We start from the raw sequence: 22,761 nt of genomic DNA, 5'->3' as shown, positions 1-22,761 counted from the left end.
CCAAGTCCTTTGTTGAACTCAGCAGGAGTGAGGAATCCATTGCTCTGTCGGTCCAGACTCTCAAACACTGTCTCCAGCTGTTCAGGGGAAAGCGGCAACTCCCCTTGTAGCCTCTGACCGCAAGGAGATGGAAATTTCAAGACTCTAGAATCGGCCTGAATTTTGTCCTTCTAACCACAACAGCTGCTCACCTGCATATCCCGCTTTGTGATGAAACCTTTCCCCTCTTTGTCACACAGCACAAACAGCTCCTTGGCCATGGTCTCTGCCTGCGGGCTTCCTGGCACCGCCTCTCTGCCGCTAGGTGAAGCCAGCGGACTGCGTCCTCGGCCTGGCATGGGGCTCCCAGCTGGTAGGCCCCGCGGTCTGGGGCTCACTGGTACTGCCTCACCACTGCCTTGAGCCACCAGCACTTCGCCATCATTCAGCCACTTAGACATCACTGCAGAGGAAAACGGGTATGGAGTTGGTGTGTGTTTCATGTATTACTATATACTTGTTGACCTCTTAGTTTGTCATTTGGTATTTACTTATTCACTTTATTTGTCTGGGGGTCATAAGAAGTAGAGCTACAGAGATTTATCAATTAATTGATAAGTCAACAGACCGCAAAATAATCTGCAACAATTTTGATAATCCCTTATTTCAGGTATTTATTCACTAATTTAGTCACCCGAATTAAGTGAAAAAATGCAACCATTTGGTAGTTCCAGCTTCTCAAAAGAGAGGATTTCCTGCTTTTCTTTGTCACATATATTAAATAAAAATAATTGAATGTCTTTGGGTTTTTCTACTTTTGTTCAAACAAAACAAGATTTAAGGTTGTCACCTTAGACTCTGGAAGGTTGTGATGGGCTTTATTTTCACTGTTTTCTGACAAGAATTTGTTCGAATAGATATTGATCGAAAAAATAATTATAGTTGCAGCCCTAATGATAAGTCCTTCAGTATTTCAACAGTCTGAGGCATACTCAGAGACATTCACTTTTACTCTCGATGAACCAGAATTAATTAAAAGACACTCTGGACGTTCTCTCGCTGCAAGCCATTGTGAGAATCTGGCCTTACAGGTCCTCCCTTGTCAAACATGAAGTGCAGAACAAACTTAGCAAGCTGTGACTGCACACTTTATCTACAGCTGCTGTAATCTGGTGTCAGACATGTCTACACTCAATAAGATTTTATAACTGTTTGAGGTATCCAGAATGACAGCATGTTATTTTATAGATTTCTATCCACAAAAATTATTAGCTTCATGCAGCACAACCAGCTGTCCTCGCTATTTATTTAGGTGAGGACAATGTAAATAAATGTGATGCTGCTACTGCATGAATGTGCACCAGGATGTGCAGAGGGTAAAAAACAGGATGGTGTCATGTGAGAAGGGTTACTGTGTACTTGAAGGGGAGGGCAGATAGCCGGGGGAGAGGAGATGCAAATACAACATTTGCAGTTTTTTGCATTGTCAGAAAAACCACAATTGCACAACTAATTTTACTCTTAAGAACTACAGGGGAAAATATGCCTCAGGACCTCCATGAACATCCATACAACAGTGATTTATGACAGAGCATGACAAGCATCACACATAATCAGTCTTCATGTTAGATGACATTTCTATTACACAAGAAGAACATATCAGCATAAATCAAATTATCATTTAAATAGAATTAGAAATGTTTCAAAATGCAGAAGAAAGATATGTGTACAGGTCAACAGGCTAAGGAGCACACTGAATTGAAATATTGCCCCTCCATCCTATCTCTTCACTCATGCTATCTAGGGAATTAAACCAATACCTAAAAGTATGACTGATAATGGCTAGTAAAGCATCTTGCTGATGATCTATGAAACCTTTAAATCTTACTTATAGCATAGGAGATACTCTGGGATCTCAGATAAGAGACTTATATGTTAAGGATCGTGCATGCCAATAAGCCAGCAGTCACGCCAAAGGTCAAATAAATTAACACGCCTAACACACTGTTTAGCAAGGTCGGTGTGCGGCGCAAGATAGAGCTGAAAGTAACTTCACGTAATTACAGCGTTTACAACGTAACGTTATTCCAGGCTACAAAACTGTCAAAAAAGATCTTGCACTTTCTTTGATACATGTCAACTTAAAAGTCCATACTGAGTCCGACTATGTGGGTTAAGAACGTGTTTCTAGAAAGCACTGTACCAGCTCTCATTATAAAACAGCAAGTTAAACTGACAGCATGGCTGAGAAATGCAGATTAGCGTTTGACTGAAACACAGCTCGTAGCCTATAAACGAAACAAATGAAATGGCTCATATGCGTCCAATGTTTGTAGCAATGATGCCAGCCGAGGTAACCCAAACCAAGAGAATTCAGTAATGTAACATACATGAATTATTAAAGAAGCAAAGACCCCAACACAACAGTTTCTCGGTTGTTAATGCAAAGTTAACATAGCAGCGAGAAAGTAAACATAAACGCTGTCTTAAAATTGGTAAATTACTTACATTACTGTATTTTAAATGATTTCAACGAAGTTGTAGACACTTTGACTACTCACCTACTGCGAACTTGACGCAGGTGTCCACTACCTTTGACCACCTCGGGGTAGTTCAGTGAGTTTAGCCGCAGGGTGGCAGTAAGGACCGCGTGCAAGCTACGTATACCGTAATACCCGACGAATTTAATGCTCCCACCTTTCCCACCAAAATGTTATTTGTTTTCACTTCCACACAGCAGCTCATTTTAGTAACATTTAGGAAATAACAGTCACTGCAACCATACCACAACATCTCTTTTTAAAATTTATTTCAAAATGGCTTTATTGGCACGAAAAAACAATGTTCATATTGTCAGAGCAACAGCATAACAATACATTTAGCCTAAAGAAAAGAAACAAGCATATAACAACCATATCAATAATAAAATTGTTGTCTGCTTTGATGGTTTTCCTGGTTGTCCTCAGGTTATGGCATGCAAGTGTATTAGCTGCAATTATTTCACATCTTTGTGTTTCACCTTGTAGTTATGGATGTTTCCTATATTATTTTTGGTCTCAAATTCGGGATAGGTTTCATTAATTGGGGGGAAGTAGTTTTCTCTTAGATCTTTGTATTTTTCACATTTGCTGTTTCCTGTGATGTACAAAGTGAGCATATCGACCAATATCATCTCTCGGAGCCAGGTTTGTCTACGGCGGCCTGTCTCGATGGCCAGGTTATATTCTCTAAGTCTGTACATTGTCATGGTTTTCCGTAGTTTTTTGTTTTTTTTAATGTTATATACAGTCTATGGTTATGACAAACATTATTTTCTTGTGATTTCCGATAACCTCTAAACCCGTAATTACGGTAAAAATGTAGCGTTACCATGGACTTTACGGAAATACATACGTTACCGCTGAAAAGCAGCAGTGGACGCTGCAACTGGGCAGTATTGTTTGGCGATAAAAGGAGGAATGTGAGTTATGTAGTGGTTCTTCTTGGCACCGGGTGACTTATTTTCATTCTTCACACGTTTGTTTCTGGTACGTAGCTGTTGGTTTTTGTGAAGCCTACTTATACAACAGAATCAAACAACGTTATGATGGTTCACATAGCAAACGTGTCTGGAGGGTGTTTCTCTAAATTAAAATCTGAGCTGTGCCAGTGCCATCATAGTGATTTGATGTGGAAAAAAAGATTGTGAAACAGTCTGTCGTAACTCTATTACCCGTCTCCCAGATTATCTTCAGACAGGACTAAATAACACTAGGCTACCGTCATAGATGGATTAGATGCGTAAAAGAAAGTAAGAGAGTGTAGGCTATCACCAGAGCAACAAAAGAAGAGATGGTGGTTTCCGCGTAACTGGTAGGTTAAATTAATCTGTAATCCCAGACTTGACCCTTCCACGATCGCCTGTGTAACAGCCTAATCATGTGAAGCTTAATTTACATGTTTGGTTTTACTGCTAATTTAGCTGTCTGCCCCACAGACGACAAGTTACAGCCACCGTCGTCTACTGCACCGGAGATGGGTAGAGGGACAATATATGAGTTACTGGGATGTGGAAAAAAAATCGGCGTCTCTGTTGTTTCACAGTTTTTCTGTTCGTCTTCGCAGGACATGCAGCTGACGGGAGACTTTCCACATCAGAGATGTCAACATGCGGAATACGAAAAGATCTCAAACATCTAAACTGAAATGTCGGACTTCCTGCTGCAATCATCACCAAGATACTTTCACCCCTGAGGACAACAAATCCCGAACAAAGGGAAAACCCAGAGTGAAGTTCTCCTAAAGCAGTAGAACATTTAAAAGGAAATCACCAGTTAATGACTATGTAGATTGGCAAGTTGTGTGACCTCTGCTGTTTACTTTTATACTTTAGTATGTAGGAGGTGAATTGAATCTACACCAAACAGACAAATAATTTTGGAAGTCTAAAGAAAAACAGCTAACTTACAGGCAAGGAGGCTGGAGGGACTGTAGACTGAAGCTCGGTGGTTTGCATGATCAGCCCCTGAAGATGCTCCACACTGGTAACTACTCATTGGTGTTGCTGATCCAGCTGACACTGTTGGCCTATGACCTCTTTGTCAACTCCTTCAGTGAACTCCTGAGAGGTGCGCCTGTCATCCAACTAGTGCTATTCATGTAAGTCACTCACTGAACTACATGCTGAAATGATTGTTGGTTATCAAGTAAAACTACCTGACTAAACTAACACTGTTCTGTTTGCATCTTCAAACATGTGCAGACTTGCTTTGTCCTCTTCATATCATTATTGTTTGTCATATAATTATAAATTGTAGTATTTTTATCATTATTCATATTTTATAAATTAATTGACCAACCACTTGATCCAATAGATTAATCAATAAAGAAATGATAATATTTGTGGCTCTCATTTGGGAGAGATGGACTATATCCACCGGTACATATGTTTAAGGCTGAAAATAGAAGTAAGTAATTGATGATTAATGAACTGATCCCAGCAGTTGCTACAGATTTACATTAATCAGATGCTTATAAGTAATTTTACTTCATTCACAGGAAGTATTTGCACTTAGTTTAGAGGTTACTAAATTTTATTCAGTGGTTAGTCTTTATTAAATAGCCAGTCTGTCTAGCAACTGTTAAAAAACAGCACTGTGCCTTCATTGGAGAGAACAAGTCATCTTCTTGATTAAGCAGTTTGGCTTCAACAGTAGAGTTTTAACCATTACAACACAGCCTGGTCAGTGAACGAAGCCAGTGAACGAAACATAATTTTTGTGAGTCGCCCATCGACCCATACAGGGTCTATATAGATTTTTTGAAAAAACTGATAGGTACCCATTTTGCACAGTATCCTTCTCTCGTCACATGTATTTTGCTTACACTCTACTGCGGTTTATCAGCAATAAACCAGTGTAATCTGTGTCTACAGCATCCAGGACATTGCCATCTTGTTCAACGTGATCATCATTCTGCTGATGATGTTCAACACCTACGTGTTCCAGGTCGGCCTGTTGTCCCTGCTGCTGGAGAGATTCAGGGCACTTCTGATATTCTCTGCTCTTTACCTGATCCTCAGCATCTGCTTCCACTGCTGGGTGTTGGTACGCTTCGTCACACCATCACGGACACCTGCATGTCAACTCTGTGCAAACACTAAATCAAAACTGACACATTTTAGAATGTGTATCTTTAGTGACATAGTGATGGAATCAATGTCATCCATGTATAAAATGTCTTATATCAGAGTAAGTGAGCACAATGTTCACTCATACAAACTATACCTGATAAGTATTTCCTTTTTTTCTAGAACCTTAGATGGCTCAAGTCAAACCGTTTTGTTTGGACGGATGGTCTTCAAGCTCTTTTTGTTTTCCAGAGAACAGGTAATTGCAGATTAATTTAGAGTTACGTTTTCCATCCCACAAACTATTTCCTTTGGTCACTGAGTAACTATACTTCTTTCTGTTAACAGCGGCAGTGTTATATTACTACTTATACAAACGCACAGCAGAGTTTATGGGAGACCCGAGGCTGTATGAGGACTCTCTGTGGCTGCGTGACGCCTTCGCCAGAGCTCGTCAGTGAAGAAGGGACAGCTGCATTATCATCAGCTTACAAATGACCCTTGGAAAGCATTACACTATTAAACGGAACAAAGCAATTAGCTGATGTTGAACACTGATGGAACTCACTAACGGGTCAAGAGAATGAAGGGAAGTCTCAACCACAGTTTCTGTTTACTGGCTCTTTGTAGCCAAGCAGGCAGCCGGCCAAATGGTTCACAGCAACATGTAAGCCAGCCATGGTATGTGTAGTATTGTATTCATCAGGATTGGATCTGTTAATCTATGTGGCCTTTGTAAATCATTTTGAGTCGCAGGCTAAATGAAAGGTAGAAAGGAAAGTTTAGGGAACAACTGTTACAGATGCAGGTATCGCCTCCCATGATCTGTATATAATGTACCATGTAGAACAATATATTGTGATAGTTTTGTTGGAAATGTTGTTATTCCCTGCGAAGATGGAAGTATGTGCTGTTAATGTAATTTTAATAAGCCAATTTTCATGTGAACCCAGTTGTCTTTGGGGATCTTTGAATCGTGTTCCTGCTGTTTTTAATAAATAATCCTTCTCTAATCCAGGTGTAATCCTTCATCACTAGGGTAGTCAGTATTATCCTGGAGACAAGGTGAAACACAGTGCTCTATTTTTAACACAAAGATTAATCAGGGATTGAGGTTTTAGGCGCCAGTAGTGAAACGCACTATAAATAGTCTTCAGTGTGTCAAAATAACCTAATCTCAAGCACCCAACTGGTTAAGTTGCAGTGAATTTAAGATCTCATCTTAATAAAAATGTTAACATTCTTTGTTATATAAAATCTATGGAATTATGAGATCCATGGATTATTGCAATCATTGATAATACCAGGGTCAACAAAGAAATACACCAAAGGTTGTACAAATCCACTTTACTTGTGAAAAGAAAACCAGAGTCCATATGATCCCAAAATATTGTCAGTGAAGTCCAATTAAATCCAGTTTGTGTTGTGTGTGATGTCCTTGGTTACACTGGAATGTGTCATTCTTCTAAATCAGTCACCCAAAACTGCAGAGAAAAAAAAAAAAGAGTGAGAGGAAACAAAGTTAACCAATACAAAACAGTTTCAGTGATTAAAAATAAAAACTATTAGACAAGTTAGATATTTGATTTTAAACGTACATTCATACGTAGATGCCAACCCAGAGTAGTAAGAACAGCACACCGAAGCCCATGAAAAGGGAAGCTACGAGGGAGATCAGCAGCTCTTTGTAGACGTCCCTGGTGTATTTTGTCGATGTCACCTCATAGCTGACCCAAAGTTAAGGACTAGCTCATAAAAAGTACAACATGCAATTATCCACAGTGCTGGTTTATCAAAATGTATGATGCGTACAGTCATCCTGTTTTCTTGAAATGACATTACATAAAATCAAAGTTGGAAAAATAGTGAAAATTGCATTTTGATTATCAAATGAGTATAATTGAAAAATGTGCCCGTTTAACACAAGTTTTACTTACAAAACTTTTGCAACATCGGAAAATATTACACTTAAATTTTGACTTTGTCTTTGTTCCATTTATGGATTTTGTATGTTTTTTATTTTAATTAATGATTGTGCCATTCAATGGCTTAATTATGTCTATCAGCATGTACTGCATTATGATGTAAAATTATGATAAATAATAATCTCTTTCAACTAAGTACAGCTAACCTGGGAATTTGTTTAAAATATGTGTGAGAATATGACTGCTTGTGTTTCTTCTTGGTGCATGTTTGTCCAGCATTAATGCAAAGCTAACCTCCTTGAAGTGGATGGACTACAACATGTAAAGGCATGGTTATGATCCTTAACTTAATCTTGTACGGTCTTACTGCAGGTTGCTGTTCTGCAGTAGCCAGTGGTGAAAGAAGTACTCAGACCATTTACTTAAGTAAAAGTAGCAATTCTACAGTGTAAAATACGAGCTAAAGTCCTGCATTCAAATTTATAAATGTCAAATTTATAAAAGTGTAAATTTGGGCATGGAGTTCACCAGAGCTTCACAGGTTGCCACTGGAGTCCTCTTCCGCTCCTCCATGACGACATCACGGAGCTGGTGGATGTTAGAGACCTTGCGCTCCTCCACCTTCCGTTTGAGGATGCCCCACAGATGCTCGATAGGGTTTAGGTCTGGAGATATGCTTTGCCAGTCCATCACTTTCAATGAACTGTAGCTCCCCAGTATTGGCAGCACTCATGCAGCCCCAGACCATGACACTCCCACCACCATGCTTGACTGTAGGCAAGACACACTTGTCTTTCTACTCCTCACCTGGTTGCCGCCACACACGCTTGACTCCATCTGAACCAAATAAGTTTATCTTGGTCTCATCAGACCACAGCTGTCCCCTCAAAATAACACATCACACAGTCATTAATGTCTAAACCGCTGGCAACAAAAGTTTAAAAGCATGCATGATGCATTAAAGCATCACTAATTATAATCCAGTAATATATACTGGATTATAATTAGTGATACTTTAATGTGTAAGCATCACTAATGTTACAGCTGGTAAAGGTTGGGCTATTTGCAGCTACTTTATATAATGCCAGGTAGCTTGATCCAAAATTATACATAATAATTTATTAGTTGAGTTATATTTTGTATTAATAAACAGAATCTGCAAAGCAATTAATGCTGTCAAATAAATAAAAAGTACAACATAGGCTTCCAAGATGTAGTGGAGTAGAAGTATAAAGTAGCATAAAAACAAGTACCTCAAAAATGCACCTGACATGTAAAAGTTAGTACTTAATTAAATGTACGTAGTTACATTTTACCATTGGCTATAGCCTCATGGTCTCTGGTATGACCCCTTCATATTAACCACATATACAGAGTGCTGTGTATGTAGAACAAGAAGTAAAAGGATACACGAAGAACCAGGCAGTGAAGAACATGCCGATGGCCAGCAGCACTACAGTGAGGTGGGGGAACACAGCCGGGTTCACCGGGCTGGTGTATCTGGTCATTGCCTCGAGTTCCTGCAGTCACAACACAGAGACAAGCAGGTTAGACAAACCACATCACCTCCACGACTCCAGCTTTACTTCCAACTATAATGTACCGAGTCTAGCGTACAGCATTTTATTAGTGTTACAGAACCATCTGATTTTGTCATAACAGAGCAGCTAAATCAGTGAATATGACAGGAGAAGCTAATGTTCCTGTGCTATCTGCATATCCAACGTTTTCGCCACACAAAGCAGAATTTCACATAGAAAGCGCATTGCTTTGCTGATGAAATTGCGAGTGACGTGTACAGACACACCACATAACATCGGATAATAGAGTTTAAATTATATAAACAAGATAAAGAAGCGTAATTCTACCATTTTGTATGAAGCGAGCTGCTGTTGTATGGTCCAAGATGAAAAGGCCACGTACTGACTATCGCTTCCTGGTGTTTTCGTGACGTACAGTTGACGTTCTTACGTTGGCCATTTCAACCCTCAGTTTAGTCTTTTAGGCTGTCATCGTTTTTCTCCTGGTTTGGTGATTTTCTAACGCACAAACCGCACGCTACATTAATACATCTAAACCCTCCCAGTGTCTTTTCGTAATCATTTGCTTTTTAAAGCTTGTTTGGCGGTGGTGAGCAATCCGCTACCCGAGAAGCCAGATTCAGGGCGTTAATTTATCCATATCGCACTAACCCTAACGGCTGTTAATAAATCTTCGGCTGCCATCTAATGGACAGAATGACAATTTTGTTTTCTGATCATATTGGGATCAGATCATTTATATCATATGATAAAGCAGTTGGACAATCAAACACAACAGAAAATCCAATCACAAATTTATTTCTACGCATTCATAGTATTACAGCATATTTTGGACAAAACGCTTTTTTGAAAATGTCATAATAAATGGGCTAAAAAGATGAAGTAGTGATATTAAAGTACTCATCGAGTTTTACCGTTATGGCATCTTCTTCTAACAAAAAAATTAGAAATGTATTTGCTTGTGTTTACATGCTTATCAATCATTTCTGGGCTCTGTTAGCTAAAAGTTAATATATTATTGATAACACAGTACAACCAAAAAACATCAACTATAAAAAAAAATATAATAAAACACAGCAGATAAAAAGGAGCATTGGTAGTAACAAAATGCAGCTATACAGTTACATGTAATGCAGTTCTACATAGTAGTATATGAAAACAGTCTGGTGCACTGGATAGGGCAGAGGCAGTACATATATACAGTGCAAAAGTGCTACAGTGGTTTTATTATGCTAGCTGGTGCATTATAAATAAGCTAAAATAGTAGGATACACTATACCACTGGAGTCATAATAATTATACTAAAAGTATTGTACAGTGTCTTATTATGATAACTTCATATGATGGCTCTTTTTCCTATTTAATATTGATTTTACATTTGAGATACACTATTGGGGTTTTTCTTTCTGAATACAGAAACATATGGAGTATGGATTTAAAAACACATTTCAACACAAGCAACAAAAGCATGGTGGTGAAAGTAAGTGGAGAATGCATTTAAAAGAAGAAAGAATAATAGAAAAGAAAACACTATATAATTCAGTTGTATTTAAAGTGTTATCACTGCATATTCTCAGTTGTATAGGCACAGAAAAATATTTAAACATCCAGAAAAATACATGAAAGAGTCCAGTGTTTAATGTCCATTTGTATCTCAAGAGTGTGCGCAAACTAAATGCAACTTCTTCTCAGCTTCATGATCAAGCCATTAAAATCGAATTTCCAAAGCTGCAGCAGCATTTGTGTTGCCTCTGAGCTGAGATGTATAAATTTTAAGAAATGATTGGGCATGCACCTGAAATGATATGCCATTTACTGCCTTACCAGCATCTGTCCAGTTAGCAAAATACAGTGTAAGCTATTCCAGTGTTTCTTAAAATACTGTCAGTGTTGGACTTCCTCTATCACACTGTGTCAGTGTTTCTACATGTTCATTTCCAGTCATTTGTTTACTTATCCAGTCTTATCGCATGCCATCCAATGAATCTTCTGAAGTGAGGATGACTCAGTGGTCTTCAAATGTAGGCCTTCCTTTGAGCAATGATAATAAGGATTTCTCTGTAATAGTATGCATGTGCACAAATATTTAATGTAACAATTTGATGTTTCTTTCATTGCCACAATAGAGATATAAATACTGTGCAGTATTTCCCTCTCTGTACAGTGTTTAATCAGATACTGCTTGCGGAGACAGCAGACAGTCTAGTCAACTGCAGCAGCCTCAAACACAATGCTCCACTGTAGAGACCTAGGATTTGCCAGTGTGCACTACTGAGGTATATTTTCAGTGCAAGTTGCAACTATTCACTGAGGCCTTCAGCAGAAGCCAATGATCTTCTCTCCAGTGTATATATAATCTACTGAAAAGTGTTCTTGTTTTCAGTTGACACTGGTTTCAGTGTACATAAAGATTCATCGTGTTAAAAGAAAGAACAAAATGTGAGTAGTGTCATCTACACTATCTTAGCCTGGACTTCATTAAGAAACCTTAACTCTGCTAAAAGTACTTATGGCTTACATTAAGTTTGGAAGACATAGTGATCAGTAAATAAGTGAGCTATAAACGGATGGACGTTACTTACACAAAAGCAGTTAACAGTGACACAACACAGTTGTCAATTACAGTGATCTAAAACATTTTCAGTGACAGACAAAAAAAAACTTGAACAGTGTTTCAAACTCCAGTGATCACAGCAAAAAGAGATGTCTTAATGCATATGGAGGGGGGATTACAGTAGGGACAGTGGTATATAGTTTGTTCTGTATGAATATCTTTAAAAATAATGTACAACAATGAGAAGAATCCTTATCCCTTCACAACAGCGTACAAATGGAACCACAAAGGAAAAATGTGGTATACTGAAAAGGCCCTGGGACACATCGTCTTCCTTCTCACACACAGCTGCTTTGAATGAGAAAATGGTATTCAGAGTGTGATGAGGTCTCTCCTTCAGTGGCACAACTCACTTCACTCTGTCAATGAAAAGCATGTGGAGATAAAAATCACTTATCAGTCATTGACTTACACAATAAATGGATCAAACCACACAGGAACCATGCAGCGTTTAAAGGTGCCTCATAATTTGGAGGCCAAGTTTACTCACAGACAGGGAGACACGGAAGTGATAGGTGACGTCTTGGAAAGACAGCACGGGCACTGACCACAGGTGATGAGTCCCCTTAGAGAAGGGACATGATGAGTGAGTGAGCAGTATTTTGCAGTAAGTCGCCCTTGGGGAAGTTTGACATAATTGCAGTGGTACAAAATGACAATAGAAAGAAAATGTGTTTTGATTATATGATGGATCATGATGAAGTACACCATTATGTACCTTTGTTGATGTACTCTGTCCACCATAGAGCTCTGTCTCTGTGTGGTTGGGGCATAAACGTCCCTTGGTGGCTCCACACTGTCGTATCCACACGCTGTTCGTGGACCTGCAAATTAATTAAATATGCTTTATGTCTCTGTGACCTAATAAGTCTCCTACTAAGTCTTATGTGTAGTAGATACATTAGAATTAGTTTTTTAGTTTAATGGGTAATGCTTTATTTATGGCTCTATTATAGCCTAACGAATTCCTAATAATTTCATTATTAAACAAACATTAAATGGAAATAATATAATTTAGAACTTATTATAGGGAAATAGAGATAATTGTTGTTTTTAATAGCTGCATTTAATAGCAGTTCTTGATTTTTAGTGGAATTCCCTTGAACAACTGCTTCACTTAAACCCAAGGTGAATGTGTTTGTGTTTAGAATGGCCACAGCAGAGGGCACAAATGACTTCTTGTACCCATTTTTCCAGGGTAGGGGGCCTTCAGTCTCTTGCCAGAGGGCAACAGCTGGAATGATGAGTGGATGGGGTGGGTGGGGACCTGGGTTCCCCTTTTGGTTATGGACCAGTTGCATAGGTTCTGGATTTGCAATTGTTTGATGATCTTGCTGGCCTGGTTGACCACCTGGGTTTGCTTGTTTCTGTGTCTAACTGAGATATTCCCAAACCATCATCAAAACACCAGGAAACAATTTTTTAAGTGAGGACACTCTCAGTGAGTGACCGGTAGACTAAGCTACTGTAACAATGAATTGGAATTAATGAATTGGAAGTGGAACCAAATTACATGTTTCTTAACAGGAAACCTACTAGGGAAGTAACTAATTTGCTGTTACAGTGTAATATTTGTATACTCACGTCATGTGCAAAGTGATTTGTGAGATGGAAGAATTTCTCTTTCCATGGAGTGATACTGTGTAGCTAGAGTCAACATAGAGAAAAATAGTATCAGCATCAAGCATTAAGAGTTGAATTCAAACTGGTATTTTCTAAGACGCAAACATACAGATGAGTGACAAATTAAAGGAAAAAACTGAATAAACTAGTGGAGAAACAAATTCAGATGCTTCCATATAGGGCATGACGTGTCTTCTTGAATGTGATTCAAATGCCATGGCCTTCACAGTCACCAGCTCTCAACTGACTTAACACTTTTAGGAGACTTTGGACCAACTAGTCATACAACACTCTTCACCACCTTCATCAAAACAGCAAATTAGGGAATATCTTTTGGAAAACATAGTTTCAGAGACTGGGATTTTTTGCCAAGCAGCATTGAAGCTGCTCTGGCTGCTTGTAGTGGACTCATCGTTTACAAGGACACTTGCTTTTAAGTGTATACCTGCAGCTCTTAGTTGTTGCACAACTTTGTGCTGTGATCTCTTGGTTTGTCTCCACGATATGTAGACTAGACAGAGAGGGAGCTGATCTTCCTCCTGCAAAAGTAAGAAAAGCTGCATCATTAGCACTATATCCATAGCATTCCATTGTACAGTGTGTGGATAAGCTTTGTTTGCTGTCGCCAAACACATGGCTTTACTGTGTTTGCATATTATGTGTGTGAAGAAAGTGGCATGTCTGGGCTGTGTTTGTAGATTTACCCTTTGTGTGTAGGCTGCGTTGTCTGCGTGATACTGGCTGCTGACCCCCTGGCAGACGGTTGGTAGTTCCCACTCCTTCTGGATCTGTAGGTGCTGGCCTTTTGGACTTGGCAAAGTACAAAGGGGCCGAGGTGTGACTCAGACGGTTTTTATTACGGCCGTCCTTGTCCATTAGTCTGGATTTGGCCTTTTTATTAAAAGTGCCTGGTGTGGGAACCAGACTGCCTAAATCTAGAGAAAGAAGATAATTAACCTACATTGAATACAAATGTATACTACAGGAAAACTTCTCATATTTGCTTACTTACCTGGTACGGATTGGTTGTTGCTCAGTGTCAAAGCCGTAGCTGATTGGTTGTTTATGGCTATAGATGAACAGCAGGATTTGTGAGGGAATGAGAGAGAATGATCAGATCTAAGTAATTTATACTCATATTCACTATGTCCTGAGTGAGCTTTTCATAATCACCAAACTCTCCACTCACATAGTGCAGGGGTGGTGGACGCTGGACTATATAGTCCCTTGCGTGAGGATCCCAGTGCAGCTCTGGACCTGCACCGATGAGATGGCAGTACAGAGGGTCAAGAGTATGCTTTAGTAACAATAATGATGCATTTAAAACCCAATGAATTTTCGGGTGTTTAGATACGTGACTCATGATCTCCTTTCAGACAGGACAAAAGAAACACCCAACTAAGCAATCAAAGATAAGACTTAAAGAGTAGATCAGAAAATGAAGTAGCAAGAAAGGCAGGTGTTGAAAGCGTACCATGGGCAGATAGGTGGACAGAAAGTTACAGTGGCAGTGAAGATGGGCATCCAAGAGATGTATAAAACACAGGAAGGAACATAGCTACAGAAAGCAGGGACAGAGTATATAGAAAGACATTAATAGAGAATTGGAAAAATTTATTTATTTCACAATGAGTGTCTGTCTCCCTCAAAAGCACATACTCAGCTTTCTCCGTGATGCCTCCTCTATGGTGAAGAGTCAACACGTATAGGACAGACATGGAAATTACGCTGTCGGGGGCAATAAAAAAAGATCCAATACATTATCATCATGTCACTATTGTACACAGATTTTTTGTTTACCACTCCTTCCCCAAACACATTTTGCTCAGTCTAACCTGAAGGCCATGACAATAACCAGTGCCAGGATGGTTCCCTGCATAAACCTCTGGCTGATGCAGCCTTGATCTGGGAGCAAATTCTGCAAGAAGATTATAGATTATTACATTAAAATTGTTAATCTTGCTGTTCACTTAGATCACAGTTTAAAGACAGTTTTACATTTACAAATACATCATTGTCAACACAGACCTTGCTCCCGGGTTTGACAGTCTTCTTCTTGAGTGGGCCGCTTCCTGTTCTGCTAAAATAACTCCCTGATTGGCTACACGGACAAGAAAAAGAAAAGTAATATATTCATTATTTTCTTGTCATACATAATTCTCTCTGTCAATGTGTAACACCTGCTCTGAAGCCTAAATTTTAGGCGATTTCTACTCATTGCTCTCACCTGACAGTGCTTCCACTCACAGTGCTCTTCATGCTGTCAAGACGACGCAGCTTTGCCAGTTTTCGGCTCCATCGCTCCAGTTCGTCTATACGAGTCTCCAGGTTGTCCGTCAGCTTACACAGCTCCTTCACTGCTCCCACGTTCTCCATGAAGATACGGTCCTTTGAAATTAGAGGGAGAGCTGTCAGTGTGTTTGGAAGCCATGCCTGTGTGGGCTGCATGTTTATGTGTGTTCGTTACCTTGTTGACGACTAACAGGTTGGGAATTGTTTCTCCATTGGCGCAAACCACATCGCCGCCCTCTTTCACTGCTTCAGGCAAGATTTGCTGAACCTCTTGAGCGATTACTCCTGCAGGAAAATATAACAAGTGCTGAAGTGAGAAAGAGCTGCAAAACCATGATGGTGTGCACAGATACAAGACACACCTCCATAACAATACACATGGAGCAAAAGACAGATCAGATATTAAGACATTAAGATGATTACATGATACAGTGTACAAAGAAATGAGATGATGGAGGAAAACATTTGAAGTTGTTATTTATGAAGTGGTTACCAGTCTCTGCAGTGTTCTCTATGCCCACGGTGGCAGCAAACTCAGGCTTGTATTGATAATGGACCAGCCTCATCTGAGAAATCCGTTTCAAATTGTCTGTGGTGTCGACCTACACACAGACAGAATGACCATGACGTCCATGCAGATGGTGTGAAAACACAATGTTCATGTTGCAGATGAAAATGCTTGGATCAAATATAATGAAAAGAGACAAAACTCAGAGTTAAACTGCAGAGTCAACTGATGAGCGTGGGCTTTCAGATGACATGATTTATGATGACAAGCACGCGGCACGCAATGTAACACACAGAGTTTGGAAACACACATACAGATATACAGGCACATGCCCATATAGATACACACTGAGTGTCATCCTGACCTCCTGGACATTTTCTTTGGCCCTGATGTCAGACGGGTGTACCACGGAGCCCATGACCTTCAGGTTACCATGGACAACAAGGGCCTCGTCCGGCCGATCGGTGTTGATGCCGACTCTCCCGTGGTGGTATACTGAGTCCGACAGTTGGCCACGCTGCCACAGCACCTCATTGTCACTTTCAAACTGACCTGGGTTGGATGCCTGTAACAGAGAGATGGGAGATGGCACATAGACAAACAATCGTTCAGATATTTCTAAACATATAGATAGATAGATATGCTAAAAAAGATTAAAATAACTGCAAAATGTGTAAAGGAATTGTTCTACATTTTGGAAAATATGCTTATTTTTGTTCTTGCCAAGAGTTAAAACAATCATCATTTGTTGCTTTTACACTTAATTTATTGTTGTGAGTTTTAGAGGTGCTGGTAGGCAGAGTTTATTGATTTAATTTTTTTGGATTGAGACAAACTAGCTGTTCCCCCTTTTTCCAGTCTTTATGTTAAGCTAAACTGGTTGCAGCCACATTTTACCATACAGATATAAGGTAAGAAAGCAAAAGGGCATATTTCCCATAATGTGGAACTATTCCTTATACACAAGACTAAGACGTAAATGATTGACTTTACATTAGACCTGAGTTGAATTATCTTAAAGAATGCATTGTCACAAAGCTGAAAACAAGGTTGTTTCTCAGCTCACATGCTATTTAAGCTTGATTTTTAGAAGATACTTGGGTTCCACAGGACAGTGACAATACACTTTGTTTCATTATTTGAACTCTCTTAAACTGTGTGTTTTGGAGTGTATAAAGTATGCTGGGGATCACAGCCACACAGACAAAGGGAATGGAAAGACAGACAATGGAGAAGATGTTGAGATCTACACAGTGATTTTGATTCAGGTATGTACAGTTGACCAATTGAAAGGTGTCACATTCACAAGGGATATGATTGTTGTAGGAGGCAGACAGACATGGCCAGACGTTACCCTGACGATGATCCTCTCAGACACTTGAGCAGCCACAGTGTAGCTCTGACTGTGGGACTGAGCATGCAGCGCCACCACTAGCATGAAATACCTGTGAGGACAAAAACATTAGGAGTAGATGTGACTACTGGAGCGGTTTATGGATCATTGTGAATTATGTGTTTACATGTGAGGGCATGTCTTTAACCTCTGGTCAGGGTTTGGTTTGCCCTTCTTCCTCATGTTATTTGCAGTGGTCTCACTGAAGTGAAGCCGCCCCACTGTGACCTTTGTGACCTGCTCTGAGGGCAGGGTGACCCTGGGAGAAATAAAATCATAACTACATTATGTAAAAAATAAATCCTCCTTCTACAGTTGTATGATTCAATTAAAGGATACAATCACAATGTTCGAACAATGTCTTTTTCATGTCAGGTGCTTAAATAAACATTTAGCCAGTTTTTTTAATTTGCTGTAATCATTCCTTCTGTTGATACTGGCCATTAATAGATCCCTTCCTAATGTGCTTTCAATGTATGTGACGAGGAAGAAAATAAACGGTCCTCAATCTGAGCAAAAATGTATTCAAAAGTTTATCTGATCAAATCAAGTGGATATTTTCCTTTGTCTTTATAGTACAAACAGCACAGAAATGATGTCCATGAAAACAAAAAGAGAGAACTTTATTGTAAAAGGACTGTAACTCCCTTTATTTTGTCTTCAGATAAACTTCTAAATATATAATTACACAAAATCTTTTAATGCCCAGTATGAACAGTAGGAATCATTACAGCCAGAAAAACTTATTTAAATGTACATATGGGCACCTTACTATTGTTTTAAGACAGAAATCGTGAACCTATCCTTGTGTTCAGACTCACAGCACTGGCTTAAAGGGTCTCTTGCTGCGGTCCGACTGTGACTGCTCCACACTGATAGACTGATTCATGGCCTCCACCTAGCAATGTGGAGAGAAGTAAAATATACAATAAATACACTGTAATGATTATCTGTCAAGTTGATGTCGTTTTGCCTTCACTCACCTTTACTCCGTTGAGTTTGAGATAGAAACAATCGATGGGCTGCAGGCCATCACTTGTCTTGATGTACTTGGGGTCTCCTAGCATGCCTATGTATACTGTGACCTGGAAATGGTTCTTCTTCTGGCAAACAAAAGCATCATCAGCCAAGGAGAAGTTGAAGCCCTTGTCAGCATCAACACGGTAGGTTGGCATCGGACTAAAGGCAGGGAAAGAGATTGTGAGGTATGAATAATGTGAATAGGAAGCTCGTAATTGTATAGCACAATGCAGAGATTTGCCCTTTTTATCACCAGGGGGAGACTCTTGACTCTTTTACAGGGGTCTTCCACATGTTTTAAGGTCCAGACCCTCAGGGAGATACACATGCGGATGGAGCATAATAATGAATGTAATTCGGCTAAACCTGACACCTCTATTATTCGCTTGTGATGCTAACCTGAAATCAAAGACACTTTTGTGTAAATAAACATCTCCTCATTGTTAGAGACTGCTGCATAGGCCCATGGAGGTCCCTAGTCAGGTTTGGTGCCATTACTATTCTTACGACAGACTTAATAAATCTAATTTAAAACAAATTTAAAAAACCCTGTTCCTTTACGTAGGTGTAGTGTGCTAAAAGTTGTGATGGGCAACCAGGTGGTTTTGATAATATATCCCAAAGGTCTTGTGAGTTCATTTAACCTTCCTCCCTATCTATACTTCTTTCTATTTTGGCATTGCAAAAGCACAAGTAGGTGTACACGAATTCTTCCTTTTACCCCCTCCTCACGTTATATTTCTAAACCGAAACTTTGCACTCCCCCGCACAGCTCACCTCTGAGGAATTTGTAGCCCGCTGCAACCCTGCTATTCCTTTGCCACTCCCACTGTATACTTTGTTGAATTATTTATTTAACCAATTATAACTGCTTTCCTTTTCGACTCTCTACAGAGTGCTTCCAGCTCCCCTCCAAATAAAGACCTCAAGATGTTCAGATATGCCAAAATAAATTCCACCCACAGCTCTTTGCAGTTTGCGTCATATAGTGGTGTCCACTTGTTCTGCTGGTGAGGTTGCCACTTAATGCACTGATAGTTTGGGTCCAAGTAGGTGTTGTCTGCATCCTGCATTAAGCCTGTGACAAAGACATTAAAATAGCAATTAAAGCAAAACAGAAGACTGTTAAGAATGTCCGCAACTGTTCTGTAACAGTCTGTATCTGTTTGAGAGTTAAAGGGTAGGTAAAAGCAGGGCCCTGTTCTTCAAATGTGGCTTTGCTAATTCAGGCTAACATGCTGTTATCAGGCTACAATAATCCTGTTTATTCTCATCCAGCTAATTTGGTTCTTTGACAGCAGTTTGTGGACTGATTTGTTGAACCTGGATGGAAGTTATCTTGAATAATATTGCGCTCTTAATTTTGAAATAAAGGCAAAATGAGTAAAGAGTTGAAACCGATACTGATCATGTGATTGCAGTTTAATGAGGTACATGTGTAAGGGAACAGTCCCAGCATGCACTGGGGCAACAGAATGATGGACATTAGTCTCATTTTCTGGGTTCCTGCATTGTTACCGGCACCATCTTGTCCTACATTGTGCTCTGCAATGTTCCCACTATTTCCACACTTTCATCACGTTACATTAGATATTACTAGTGAATGGGTTTAGACTACAAGTGATGTTGGGTGCATGATTGGTCGGGGTTCCTGATAGATCTGCCAGAGACTTTTAAGTGAAAATCATGACCCTGCTATTCAAAAGAAACCTTACTAAAATCTCCAAAAATTGCATGATTTAATGTCAAATGAAATGCCTGTTTTTGCTCCATTGGTCTTTTAACAGTCAGAATCTTTTGGTCGAGTTTATTTATTTTTGCTTACAGTATCTCAAGCTACATTTGGTTTGGTTCTTTTTTAATGTACAGTGTGTTTTATCAACACTCTTTCATTGTAAACCTAAGAAAGTGAGCCATTTGTATTTGAAAATTAGTTAACGAAGTTCATCCTAAAAGGTCTTGGCCATGCCAGCTAATATCCAGCAGATAAGGCTGCGCCGTTGCAGGTTTGAACTTAAGGACTTCCAGATGAATTTAATACCAGCTTCGAAGAACCAAACAATCCAGATTTGTGTCAATTCGTCAACATTCAAATCTGGATAACTCTGTTATCCATGTACGAAGAACGGGGCCCAGGTGAGCGTGAGGTAGAGGAGGCGAGAAAGAGAAGAAAGATGCCTGCCTACCTGGTTCTTGTTTGATGATACCTGTGAGGATTTGGGTATTGAGGGTGCTGTTGGGAGAGTCAGAGTGCTTCCTCTTCTTGGCCTGGTGAACAGGGATGCTGCTGTGTGAGGAAATGGAAACAAATTACTACTCCTTCCCATCATTCCCTCTGTTCCATTCATGCTGGACAGTACAACCCTCCCTCCTTCCTGTAAATCTTCATGACTCACTCCTGCCCCTGCGGATGCTGCAGTAGCTGATGGAGCATCTGTGTCTGCTGCATGTCTCCACTACCGCTTGTGGCTGGCCCAATAGGATACTGTGATATCATGGGCTCAGGCTTCAGGTACATGTCCCGATGCATGCTGGGATAGTGCCCATGAGGTGGGAGGGGTGGCGTTGGAGTCATGTGACACATGTTCTCTGGTGTCATGGTCCTGATCATGTGAGGATCTGAAAGACATAACAGAGATGTAGTGTAATGTCTACATGATTATACACACTGTTTTTCCTTGCAAATACACAAAGCACACACAGAAGGCCGCCTTTTCCCCTCAAGATTGATCTGTCTGCATTTGAGACTGCAGTTTATTCTACTCCAACCTTGACTAAATGTACTTTCCATTGTTTCAAACTCGAGAAGTGGAGGGATGCCAATCAGATAACCATATTCCACACCTTTTCACTAATGGGCAAGACTAACACAGGTGTGTGAGCGGCAAGAAGTGCATAATGACTTTGATTACCGTTGTTCAACTTCTATGTTGAAACAGGCCAAACATACACTGCTTCATTCTTTGTGGAAACACTTGAAATGAAAGCTTATAAGTGAGTTCACATTTAATTTAGTTGATAAAATAAATTTTTTAGACAAACTGTACAAACTGTTGATTAATAAGTGACATATACGGTACTGCTTTTAAAATATTGATTGGTTTGCACATAAAGTAGATTTATTTTTTGTCTTTGTGCTCTATTCAAATACAATAAGGTGATGAGTAACAGATACTGAGTTACGCAGAGAGGTGGCTGTGGCCCTCATGCACCTTGAATACATCAGTGGCTTCCTTTGACTCAGAGTCTGGGTGCAGTCTACAGATTACAGCACACTTTCTGTTTGTTAAATGGTCTCTCTTGTTTGTGCCGTCTCTCTCACATTTGTTCGTATACATTTTTGAGGGAAAAGGAAAAATATTTGTTGCTTACCATTCACCTGCTGAGGAGAGTACGGCTCTGAGCTGGAGTCTGGTGGGGACTCAGGTAGTGTCCTAAAAAAACAGAAGGCATTAGCATCACAAAAAATGTATTATTTGACTTTCAAATTATAGAAATCCTTAAAGAAATACCATGGTTGAAGTTGACAAGCCCTTCCTCGTGTATTCTTCTTATTTTCAAAACTACCATTATATTTCAGGGATCAGAGTAAGTGTAGACGTTCTTTACACAAGATTGTGTGTGTCAGGATATTTTTGCAGGATGTAATTTGACTCTCTCTCTCTGTCTGTTATCAGCCTTCCTCCCCCTCCTGACCATCTAGTGTTATTTGTACAAATGAAGCTTAATCATGTATTGACTGCATAATGGACCTGTAGTAGGGTGTGTGTCTGGTTTTGTTGCCTGTTTTAAAAAAAAAACATACTGCGTCATCTGCTATAACTTGATTTGACAAGCCTGATTTCATGTTTAAAATGTGAGGTGCAGGAGCATCTTGAACGTTGCTAAGTATTAACTCTAATACTCTAATACGCTATGTTTTCTCCTTCTTGTACCTCTATCCATCTACCTCCGTGGTATTTTGCTCACCCTGGAGCGTAGTGGCCCCTGTGCTCAGGTTTGATGTGTGCCTGCTGTTGCTGCTGCTGGTGTTGCTGCTGCTGTCCCAGGCAGGGGTAGTTATGTCGGAGGCCCAGGGATGGACCTGGGGGGTAGACGTTCTGACAGTTAGGGGGTCCAGGTAGAGGAGCTCCTTGGCGCAGTGGAATAGGGGGGCTCACACCACACACCAACCCCCCAGCAGAGGACACTCCTGCCTGCGGAGATGAGTAATTTGGTCCTGGAGCGCTGTGGACCTCTGAGAAACAGCTGGGGGAAA

At 39.9% G+C, this 22,761-nt stretch overlaps 4 protein-coding genes across 14 annotated transcripts in view; 1 reads left to right on the top strand and 3 right to left on the bottom strand.

The window, feature by feature from the left end:
* Positions 1 to 2,623, bottom strand: part of cracr2b (calcium release activated channel regulator 2B) — a 69,087-nt gene extending 66,464 nt beyond the window's left edge. Inside the window, exons 1-3 of one of the 2 annotated variants that reach the window (XM_046038495.1) lie at positions 2,541 to 2,623; positions 192 to 442; positions 2 to 113 (exon numbers count right to left, since the gene is read on the bottom strand). In XM_046038495.1, the coding sequence (XP_045894451.1) occupies positions 2 to 113; positions 192 to 440 (361 nt within the window). In that variant the 5' untranslated portion in view covers positions 441 to 442; positions 2,541 to 2,623. The other variant, XM_046038496.1, reaches the window with a different exon arrangement.
* Positions 2,624 to 3,312: 689 nt separating this feature from the next.
* tmem138 (transmembrane protein 138) lies at positions 3,313 to 6,600 on the top strand. 5 transcript variants are annotated; one of them, XM_046038562.1, is made up of 6 exons: positions 3,366 to 3,506; positions 4,084 to 4,281; positions 4,429 to 4,617; positions 5,393 to 5,564; positions 5,771 to 5,846; positions 5,936 to 6,600. In XM_046038562.1, exons 3-6 carry the CDS (start codon positions 4,490 to 4,492, stop codon positions 6,046 to 6,048), a joined length of 489 nt encoding a protein of 162 aa, XP_045894518.1. In that variant the 5' UTR covers positions 3,366 to 3,506; positions 4,084 to 4,281; positions 4,429 to 4,489; the 3' UTR covers positions 6,049 to 6,600. The 5 variants fall into 5 exon arrangements, with proteins under 5 accessions (XP_045894515.1, XP_045894518.1, XP_045894517.1 ...); XM_046038561.1 differs by having other exon boundaries at positions 4,084 to 4,311; XM_046038559.1 differs by having other exon boundaries at positions 3,313 to 3,439; positions 4,084 to 4,617.
* A 319-nt stretch (positions 6,601 to 6,919) lies between these two features.
* tmem258 (transmembrane protein 258) lies at positions 6,920 to 9,539 on the bottom strand. The gene is made up of 4 exons (XM_046038563.1): positions 9,381 to 9,539; positions 8,923 to 9,032; positions 7,186 to 7,314; positions 6,920 to 7,071 (listed from the first exon to the last, which is right to left on the bottom strand). Exons 1-3 carry the CDS (start codon positions 9,381 to 9,383, stop codon positions 7,188 to 7,190), a joined length of 240 nt encoding a protein of 79 aa, XP_045894519.1. The 5' UTR covers positions 9,384 to 9,539; the 3' UTR covers positions 6,920 to 7,071; positions 7,186 to 7,187.
* Positions 9,540 to 9,830: 291 nt separating this feature from the next.
* myrf (myelin regulatory factor) overlaps positions 9,831 to 22,761 on the bottom strand; it is a 23,108-nt gene continuing 10,177 nt past the window's right edge. The window contains exons 3-26 of one of the 6 annotated variants that reach the window (XM_046037916.1): positions 22,473 to 22,751; positions 21,876 to 21,937; positions 20,900 to 21,122; positions 20,690 to 20,790; positions 19,467 to 19,581; positions 18,467 to 18,662; positions 18,305 to 18,381; positions 17,632 to 17,742; positions 17,430 to 17,535; positions 16,455 to 16,655; positions 16,076 to 16,184; positions 15,758 to 15,867; positions 15,518 to 15,678; positions 15,319 to 15,391; positions 15,126 to 15,208; positions 14,950 to 15,018; positions 14,480 to 14,547; positions 14,303 to 14,359; positions 13,995 to 14,225; positions 13,736 to 13,829; positions 13,252 to 13,314; positions 12,386 to 12,491; positions 12,158 to 12,232; positions 9,831 to 12,026 (exon numbers count right to left, since the gene is read on the bottom strand). In XM_046037916.1, coding sequence (XP_045893872.1) covers positions 11,946 to 12,026; positions 12,158 to 12,232; positions 12,386 to 12,491; positions 13,252 to 13,314; positions 13,736 to 13,829; positions 13,995 to 14,225; positions 14,303 to 14,359; positions 14,480 to 14,547; positions 14,950 to 15,018; positions 15,126 to 15,208; positions 15,319 to 15,391; positions 15,518 to 15,678; positions 15,758 to 15,867; positions 16,076 to 16,184; positions 16,455 to 16,655; positions 17,430 to 17,535; positions 17,632 to 17,742; positions 18,305 to 18,381; positions 18,467 to 18,662; positions 19,467 to 19,581; positions 20,690 to 20,790; positions 20,900 to 21,122; positions 21,876 to 21,937; positions 22,473 to 22,751 — 2,851 coding nt within the window. In that variant the 3' untranslated portion in view covers positions 9,831 to 11,945. The remainder of the gene's footprint in view (positions 12,027 to 12,157; positions 12,233 to 12,385; positions 12,492 to 13,251; positions 13,315 to 13,735; positions 13,830 to 13,994; positions 14,226 to 14,302; positions 14,360 to 14,479; positions 14,548 to 14,949; positions 15,019 to 15,125; positions 15,209 to 15,318; positions 15,392 to 15,517; positions 15,679 to 15,757; positions 15,868 to 16,075; positions 16,185 to 16,454; positions 16,656 to 17,429; positions 17,536 to 17,631; positions 17,743 to 18,304; positions 18,382 to 18,466; positions 18,663 to 19,466; positions 19,582 to 20,689; positions 20,791 to 20,899; positions 21,123 to 21,875; positions 21,938 to 22,472; positions 22,752 to 22,761) is intronic. The other 5 variants (XM_046037918.1, XM_046037920.1, XM_046037917.1 and 2 more) reach the window with 5 other exon arrangements.

The sequence above is a fragment of the Micropterus dolomieu genome, linkage group LG22 (assembly GCF_021292245.1).
Source record: "Micropterus dolomieu isolate WLL.071019.BEF.003 ecotype Adirondacks linkage group LG22, ASM2129224v1, whole genome shotgun sequence".
Lineage (NCBI taxonomy): Eukaryota > Metazoa > Chordata > Actinopteri > Centrarchiformes > Centrarchidae > Micropterus > Micropterus dolomieu.
Note: the sequence above shows the minus strand (reverse complement) of the source record. Positions and strands in the feature narration are given on the sequence as shown.

Coding starts and splice junctions, on each gene's coding strand:
- tmem138 (XM_046038559.1), top strand. CDS start 4,490: ATGCTCCACACTGGTAACTACTCATTGGTGTTGCTGATCCAGCTGACA. Junction 4,618..5,392: donor ATCCAACTAGTGCTATTCAT/GTAAGTCACTCA, acceptor CTGTGTCTACAG/CATCCAGGACATTGCCATCT. Junction 5,565..5,770: donor GCTTCCACTGCTGGGTGTTG/GTACGCTTCGTC, acceptor CTTTTTTTCTAG/AACCTTAGATGGCTCAAGTC.
- tmem258 (XM_046038563.1), bottom strand. Junction 7,315..8,922: donor TTCACTGCCTGGTTCTTCGT/GTATCCTTTTAC, acceptor ACTTTGGGTCAG/CTATGAGGTGACATCGACAA.